General features: G+C 42.5%; 1 protein-coding gene across 2 annotated transcripts; it reads right to left on the reverse strand.

Moving 5' to 3' along the window:
* Positions 1 to 3261: 3261 nt before the first annotated feature.
* Positions 3262 to 8354, reverse strand: LOC146697656 (actin, cytoplasmic). Of its 2 annotated transcripts, XM_085476498.1 has the most exons (9): positions 8263 to 8354; positions 6114 to 6238; positions 5913 to 6041; positions 5249 to 5359; positions 4997 to 5081; positions 4628 to 4789; positions 4328 to 4519; positions 4035 to 4216; positions 3262 to 3736 (listed from the first exon to the last, which is right to left on the reverse strand). In XM_085476498.1, the coding sequence occupies exons 2-9, from the start codon at positions 6234 to 6236 to the stop codon at positions 3593 to 3595; spliced, it is 1128 nt and encodes a 375-aa protein (XP_085332624.1). In that variant the 5' UTR covers positions 6237 to 6238; positions 8263 to 8354; the 3' UTR covers positions 3262 to 3592. The 2 variants fall into 2 exon arrangements, with proteins under 2 accessions (XP_085332624.1, XP_085332625.1); XM_085476499.1 differs by lacking the exon at positions 8263 to 8354 and having other exon boundaries at positions 6114 to 6243.
* Between the last annotated feature and the right edge of the window lie 417 nt (positions 8355 to 8771).

An 8771-nucleotide genomic window follows, 5' to 3' on the forward strand; every position in this document is an offset into this window, starting at 1 on the left:
GAGCTCCTGTTAACTTTGTGCTCTATGGTTACGTTTACAAGAATATCCACATTGGTTGCAAGTTTTTTTATTTTAATACATTTGCAGGAATTTCAAGCTGTTTTTCACGTTGTCATTATGGATCATTGTGCTGAATTTTGAGAAGAAAAATGATTTTAATAAATTGTGGAATAAAGCTGTAACATGACAAAATGTGGAAGTGAAGTGCTGTTAAAACCTTCAGCATGCTGTGTAGTTAGTAAATAATATAAATGTTTCATTTGGAAATCGAGTCAGTGCCAATAACTACACCACCTTCACTGTGACACGCAGGTTTCTCACTGGAAATACAGCACACACAGAGCTGTTACATACAAGACACTGTCCACAAAACGTGTCCAACACCAGCTTCATCTTTTCTGAACATAAGTCAGGATATTGTCTTTTTGAACTAATGGAACTAAAACAACATTTCACCGTTATATGTATACAGTTATAATTTACTGGAAATCACTAAGTAAACCTGGACAACCTGTCAAATAACAATCAAACCTCTTCTCAAACATAATCAGTGTGGAGAACATCTGCTCTCATCACTGGTTTTGTTTTTCCATCTCATAGATTAGAAAAGCTTCATGAAGCAGAGATTAATTTAATGCTGTAATAGAAAGACATGAAAACATACAAGAGAATAAAGGAAGCAATCATAGTAAAAGTAAGTAAATGTCATGAACCGAAGCAAAAGTTTATTTATATCGCACTCTTCACAGACAGACAGGTGAAGAAACATCGAGACGCTTGGGATAAAGAAAGAACGGCGATCTGGGAGCGAATGCATGAAGAGGATAAACTGAACCAGGAGGAGGTGAAAGCAAGTAACAGAAAGCTGCAGTAGGATGAAACACCGCATCTATTCATGGATTATTCTGCTGTTGTCATTGCTTTTATTTTTATGTAACACACTGATGCAAAGACCACAGAAAAAACACACGTGAAGTATTAAAACATGCATGTGTGTTTGCATAAAAAGGAAACAAGTGTGTATTTAATCAGAATCAGAATACTTTATTGATCCCTGGGGGAAATTATTTTTTGTTACAGTGCTCCATTTTAAACCAACATTAAGACAAGACAGACAATACGCTAACTAAGAATAGTACAATATATACATATATATACATACATACATACATAAGTCACTTATAAATAAATATTTGGAAAAGAAATTTAGGAGGTGAAGAACAAAAATCTGAATCAAAAGGTGACGAGTCAGTAACAGCTTGGATGCAGGTGCATCACCAGGAAGGTGACCTACCCACTGAATGTAAGCTTTTAACTGTCCAAAGTTACTTTACTTACGTCTGTGCTTCAGTGGTGAAACGTCATCGTTTTATTGTGATTTTCTTTTCTAATTTTAGACAAATGTCCTCCTGACATGTGTGCGTTCGTCTGAGGCCTTTTTAATTTCTCTCATCTGTGAGATTAGCTGAAACACAAACACTGAAACAATAAAGCTGCTGCTGATTCCTAAGCCTGTTCCCATGTCGGCAGATCGTAATCTTGACATTATTTTGAAATGTACATGTTAATTTGTGTAAGTTACTCAGATGAGGTGGAAAGTTGAGCCTTGGGGAACAGATTTAAACTCTTTTAATGATGGAGCAAAAAAAAAAAATTACCCTGAAAATCTGCTCAAATTAAAAACAGTCGTGCTTTTAAATGTGATGAGATTGTTTGTTAGTGATGAATGTTTCATACATCTTTTTACATTTTTAGTGTGATGGTTGATCCTTTGTTTGCTAGTGTTTTTTATTTCTTTATCTTTGTTGCAGTTTGAGTGAGTGTGTAGTTCATGTTGAAAACTAACTTCTGGCTTAGCTGCAGATGAAACATCTACACAAAGCTGAAACATTTTGCAGCAACGTGTTCACTCTGTGTGAGAGACGATTTAAACCTGTGTTCACAATAAAACATCAACTGTGTCCATTGTGAGTTATTCTGTAACCAGGAGACATACAAGGCATTATGTCATCGCCTTCAAAGGTGGTTCAGATGCTTTTACAGGATTTTTGCAATTATTATTATTTTTTTTTAACTTGTGCTGAAGCTCAGGAAACACAAAGAAATGCCATAAAAAAATACAGCTCACAGTACAGAGCAGTGTTCCTGTTGTGGAGCTACCGCAAGTTTGCAGAATGCAGCAGTCGTAGTTATGTATAACATGTTTAATGTCAATTATACACTAAAATGTTTGTGCAAACAGAAGCCAACAGGTGTGTTAATATATTATTAATACAAGTAATAGTCACACCCAAGATTTGCTGCCCCCTGCTGGCAAGACCTTTGTTGGTAATGTTAATCGACATGCGCATAAGAGAGGAAGTCACCCTACTGCCTCAAATATATTAAGTTCAAACATTAATATATTCGTTCCTGCAGACACAATGTTTGTCGCTCTGTACGTTCCTCAAGATTTCCAATCACCTCTGCTCCGTTTGTATCCTACCACAATATTTTTAGTGGCTCTTATATAGCCACCACATATTGGCCCCTTTTATTTATTACACACACAAAAAAATAAAATAAAATAAAATAAAATAAAATGAAGGTCAAACAGGGAAAACAAGTGTCAGAATGAAGCTTATTTATATTCCTTTCCGGTACATTTGACTAAAGACAGTCATCAGGTAAAACTGTCAGCTCAGCCACAGCAGTGAGCTTCAGGTGTGCAGGTCAGTCCGGAGATGGCATTGTATCCTGGGTGAACGTCAGCTGAGCTGAGAGGACAGATCCTTCTGAAATTCTTAATGTTCAACAAATTCTGTATTCAGCAATTAAGCGGGTGACGGTGGGATGACCAACATTATGCACTCACTTGATCAGCAAATCCACAAAGTGGTGAAATATAGTGAAACTGACAAACTGTAGCACAACACCTCAGCGTTTGCAGGTTTAACAAGACCAAATGTAAACTTACAGAAACTATTTTATAAATCAAATTTTCAAAACCATTTCCTGCATTTACTACAGAAATGTGCTTTTAGAGGGTTTGGGTGAGTTTAAGAATTGCAGGTACCAATACTTCAGATGATGGCAGCCACTAGTCATTGTTTAAAGTTAGCACAAAGCTAAACTGCATTTAGCGAGAACGGACCATCAACTTTGCTTTCTCTATGCTAATCAGCATAAAATGTGGGATTAGACCAGAGTTAAATGTTTGCATTCAACAAATGCAAACATTGGTGCGGGGGCTTATAGCAATAAACTCAAACCACTCAGTGATTAAGTAAATAAATGATATTTTATTGAAAGATTTACCTGAACAGTTTGTAGAGTTTCATGACAGGTTATTTGACCAGAGAGATGCAGTGGAACTTGATGTCTAACAGTTTGCAACAGCTCAAACCAACTTTCCTCAAACTGGACTAGAATTGCTAAGTGTGTTTTAAATGTTGTTTAAGTGAAACTTGTACTGTAACACTAAAACCCGAGTCCTCATATTCACAGCATCTTCAGGCGTGTCCATGCGAGACAAACCAGACGCACATCTAGCTGGGACAGTGGAAGTACGGCGAATCCTGCAAGGGCGGAGGGGGAGGAGCATGGAAGCATTTTAGAAGCACTTGCGGTGAACAATGGCGGGGCCGGACTCATCGTACTCCTGCTTGCTGATCCACATCTGCTGGAAAGTGGAGAGAGAGGCCAGGATGGAGCCGCCGATCCAGACGGAGTACTTCCTCTCGGGGGGAGCGATAATCTGGAGACGAGAACAGATTAGACATGAGGCAGGTAAGTACCTGTAGGCCAGTCTAGAGATGCACAGCAGCAGGTAGTCAAGTTTGAGAAGGTGTACACTAGAGGGCAGCAAAACTAGCTTCAGAGATTTATGTAGTGGTGCCAAATGCCAGAGGAGGAGGAGGGTGTAAGTGGCACCGTTAAAGTGCAACACAGCCTCCTGTCATGCATGGGCAGAAGTTGATGACAGATTTAAAGTTTGCAGTTTTTAAAGTGCAACACTGCACAAGTTTACAGCTCAAGAGATCCAAGTAACAAACCTTAATTTTCATGGTGGGCGGGGCCAGGGCAGTGATCTCTTTCTGCATGCGGTCGGCGATGCCGGGGTACATGGTGGTGCCACCGGACAGCACAGTGTTGGCGTACAGGTCCTTACGGATGTCCACGTCACACTTCATGATGCTGTTGTAGGTCGTCTCGTGGATACCAGCCGACTCCATACCTGAATGAAGTTTTAGTGCAGAAGTGAGAGACCTGATGCACCAAGGCTTCAGCCCCTTTCAGAAAAATTCAACAACAGGCGTCTCTGGAGGGTAACTGACGATTTACAAACCAAGGAACGAAGGCTGGAAGAGCGCCTCGGGACAGCGGAACCGCTCATTGCCGATGGTGATGACTTGTCCATCAGGAAGCTCGTAGCTCTTTTCCAGGGAGGAAGAGGAAGCTGCTGTCTGCATCTCCTGCTCAAAGTCCAGAGCCACGTAACAGAGCTTCTCCTTGATGTCACGCACGATCTCACGCTCGGCTGGAGGTCAGAGTTGACAGTTAAATGGACACTTCATGGTTTGTAACTGCAGTAGCTGCAGATTATGGCTTTACATCAGCATGCTTGAAGGTAAAACTGCACACATACCAGTGGTGGTGAAGCTGTAGCCTCGCTCGGTCAGGATCTTCATCAGGTAGTCTGTCAGATCTCTGCCGGCCAGATCCAGACGGAGGATGGCGTGAGGCAGAGCGTAGCCCTCGTAGATGGGCACAGTGTGGCTGACACCGTCACCCGAGTCCATCACAATACCTGCAGGACAGAACACTCGGGTCACTCTGGAACCACTGAGCTTTGTGCTTCCTCTAATGGTCACTAGCTGCTGCTCTGAGCAGGGCCAGAGAATACTCAGAGCAGCAGCTCTAACCCCCAACTGAAGAAACGAGCCCCAAGTTAAACAAGGAAGTTTATCTGAAGCAGAACTCTGCACAGCAAGATCCTGAAATGCTGGAGACCCACCTGTGGTACGACCAGAAGCATACAGCGACAGCACGGCCTGGATGGCCACGTACATGGCAGGAGTGTTGAAGGTCTCGAACATGATCTGCACCAGAGAAAGACTTTAATGTACAAGTGCTATAATTACACCATTAGCCTGTTAATTAACTTCTTTTTCCTACAAGTGCAAAATGCATCCAAGCTAGAAAACCTTCACAGGATCAACAGGTTCAGTGTATCAGCTGCTTTAATCAGAGATGGTCCTTCACACACCTGCGTCATCTTCTCCCTGTTGGCTTTGGGGTTGAGAGGAGCCTCAGTCAGCAGCACTGGATGCTCCTCAGGAGCAACACGGAGCTCGTTGTAGAAGGTGTGATGCCAGATCTGCACGACAAAGGCAGCTCGCAGGTTAAGTACAAGTGCGATTAAATCAGAAGGTATTCAGTCTGAACTCTGATTCTTCTCAGCTGATGAATTCAAAGTTGAAAATGGCATCTTTCAGCAGCAAGACAAGAGCAAACCAAACAAATAAACCCCCCCCCCCCAAAAAAAAATAAATAAAAAATAAAGAAATAAAATAAAACCAGTTTAGCTTTTTGTGGTTTTCTATTGAAACTGGTCAGATTTCATTCAGGGGTTTAACCTCCTAAGACCCAAACTCTTCCACAACAGGCATTTTTAATTTCTCTTTGATATTTGGACATATTGGGGCCCCGATGAATGTGAAAATTAAGAATTGTTGTTTCTAAGAAAAATGAGCCACATGAGGAAACATTTTGATAGAACAGTAGCAGTATAATGTCCTCATAACTGGATATCAGGCCGAAATTGAGTATTTTGGTCTTAATAACCCAAAATGTCCACATATGGACGCCAGGTCCTAGGAGGTTAAAGAAAACCTGTAGTGAGAGATGTCAGCTTTGATGAAGTCCTTCACCTTCTCCATGTCGTCCCAGTTTGTGACGATGCCGTGCTCGATGGGGTACTTCAGGGTCAGGATGCCCCTCTTGCTCTGAGCCTCGTCTCCCACGTAGCTGTCCTTCTGTCCCATTCCCACCATCACACCCTGCAGACACAGTTACACGCGTCAGGCTTATGCGCAGGGTTGCAGTCAAATTCCTGAGAGTGATGTTCGTACCTGGTGCCTCGGGCGACCGACGATAGAGGGGAAGACAGCACGGGGGGCGTCGTCTCCAGCGAAACCCGCTTTGCACATACCGGAGCCATTATCAACAACGAGGGCAGAGATTTCTTCATCCATGTCTGAAAGAACACAGTCATTCACATAATCAGAGGGTAAATCTCTTAAAGTAAATACGTTAACAATTCTGTTTTACATTGTTAGTGACTGGCTGCTCCCGTATGGGAACGAGGCCACCTTATCCCACAGTCCAGCCAATGATGCGATTCACTCGTATATACGCAGCTAATCCACGTGGCTGACAGGCTATGACAGCGTCCTTATCCGCCGACACCGGTGTTTTAGCAAAGCGGCTGATGTGGAGTGAAGCCACGTTAATGACAACGTGTACAACCACTGGAGATGTGAGCAGGACAGACGGAACAACTGATGGAGAAAGTGTGGACTTTATAGCAGCTTTTATAAAAGTTTGATAAAAATATCTGCAATGTTTGGTTTTCTTCCTGAATACTGTCGCCGTTTATATTTACTGCAGGAAGAAACTGTAAAAACGGCGTTTTATAAGGAAAACACTCTCCGCCTGTGAGCAAACCCCTGCCCCCAGCCTTTCCTATTGGTGGGAAAATGTACTATGGGGACCAATCAAAAAAAATTATATGGGAACATGGCATTCATTGTTGTGGCACAAAATTTGTGTGTTATCAGATTTAATGCAGAACAGCTGATTGTTCTGTAAATAGTTTGAAATGTTTATTTAAAAAAAAAAAACCCATGGCTGCATTTTTAGGCAAACAGCTGCAAAAAACTTTGTTGATTGCAAAATTCAGTTACTTTTTTGAAGAACTAAATAATTAATTGCCCAACATTGGTCATTATTTACTGCATTTCAGTTACAGGACTCTACTTATGACTCATTGTCATAATTATGAGTCAGAGCAAAAAAAATAAATACAAAGTTAGTCATTTTTACTTCCAATAGTGTTAACATACTGCACAGGTCCTGAACAAGATTTTTTAAAATTTTCATTGTAAGTGGGCTAAAGCAGTTAATTAAAAGTAGTCTAGCATAAATGCTGTAATTTGATTACTTTAATAAACCATGTAACTTGGATGATTCGACGCCGGCGTGACCACAGTGCACACGCCTGCTGTCGCTCAGTGACCCAGGGACGCTCAGGGAGTTTGTGTGTTCGCTCAGACACGTGAAACATTAGAGGGAACATTGATGGTGGGTGGGGCTTCTGGTTAAACTGAGTTGTTTTGTCACATTTTCCAGTCGAGAACATTTCAACAAGTTCAGACAGAACAAACTCATCTGCTCTGCAAACCCAGATTCTCATCTGGCTCAGTCCATTATGAACAACGTTTGTAGTTTCTATGCACGTGTCCAGGTCACGCTTACAGTCACGCATCTTTTTAAGTTGGCTGAACAGAAAACTACAACAGGAGGTCTGATTATGTAAGAGTTAGAAACAGGAAGCACAGAGGAGCAGCCCTTCCCTCAGGTCATCGCTCATTCACTGAAGATGGATTTTGACACAGTTTTTAAACTTGAATAAATCTCATGCAGTCATGAACATTAAAGAAATCATCACATTTTTCACTTTACGTTTCAGAAAAACATGACCTGCACATTTTACAAAACAGTGAGATGTTAGCTGACTTTGGCATTTTTTCCCTTTAACATCAGTTTGTTGTATATTTTCCTCCAGTTTTACTTAAAGATCTCAGCATCAATTCAGCTTTTATCGTGCAGGCTGGTTTAAACCAGCATCCTCCGGCCTCACAGAGGGTTTCCTCCGGCCTCACAGAGGGTTTCCTCCGGCCTCACAGAGGGTTTCCTCCGGCCTCACAGAGGGTTTCCTCCGGCCTCACAGAGGGTTTCCTCCGGCCTCACAGAGGGTTTCCTCCGGCCTCACAGAGGGTCTCCTCCGGCCTCTGTGAGCTCAGTCAGATCAGAGTTAGCGGTTTGAGAACCGGTTTGTTCTTTAGCGCCTCTCTAATGAAACCGCAGCTCAGAGTAACATCGTGTTTCAGCTGCGGCAGCTTTATCTTTAAATCTGAGCTCTTTAATTAAACCGAGCTTTAGCCTCATTGTTCCACTTTGACCTCCGAACTACATGAGAAACTGTACTCTGAGTGTTACCTGTGCAGGTGAGTCAGGCGCGTCTGTGGTGAAGTCTCGCGGATGCTTCTCTGGCCCAGCTGTGCGGTTACTGCAGCAACATTAGCGCGAGCGCACCGGCTTTATCCGCGCTCGCGGGACAGCTGGCGTTTCCCATAAAAGGTAACGTTCTGACAGCCGCGCTCTAATTGGTCCAGGTGACCAGGACCTCGCAGGTGCTCTCAGCTGGCGCGCTGATTGGCTGTAGGAGGCATCCGTCAAAGGGGAGGGGCCAGCACCAGAGACGGAATCCTGATTTCTCCTCCGCCACAAAAATCCTGCAAAGGTTTTAATCTAATATGGAGTCCGCCTGAGAACGAGGACGCTGATTGGCCAGGAGCACCGGAAGTACGCTCTGGATTAAATGTAGTTTATTCTCTGCGCTGATGAATATTAAAGAAAGCCCCAGTAAACCAAAAATAGCTGAGTATACATCACACAAATCACCCAGGAGGTCAAACAGGAGGAAATAATAATACAAAAAAACTTTA

Source organism: Copadichromis virginalis, linkage group LG12 (assembly GCF_057382275.1).
Source record: "Copadichromis virginalis isolate Kocher_CV1m ecotype Utaka linkage group LG12, C_Virginalis_male_GT1.1, whole genome shotgun sequence".
NCBI lineage: Eukaryota > Metazoa > Chordata > Actinopteri > Cichliformes > Cichlidae > Copadichromis > Copadichromis virginalis.

Excerpts from the sequence above, each read along its gene's own strand:
- LOC146697656 (XM_085476498.1), bottom strand. The coding sequence starts at position 6,236 with ATGGATGAAGAAATCTCTGCCCTCGTTGTTGATAATGGCTCCGGTATG. Across the intron at positions 6,042-6,113 it reads TCGGTCGCCCGAGGCACCAG|GGTGTGATGGTGGGAATGGG; the intron begins GTACGAACATCA and ends CTGTGTCTGCAG. Across the intron at positions 4,790-4,996 it reads TGCTTCTGGTCGTACCACAG|GTATTGTGATGGACTCGGGT; the intron begins GTGGGTCTCCAG and ends TCTGTCCTGCAG.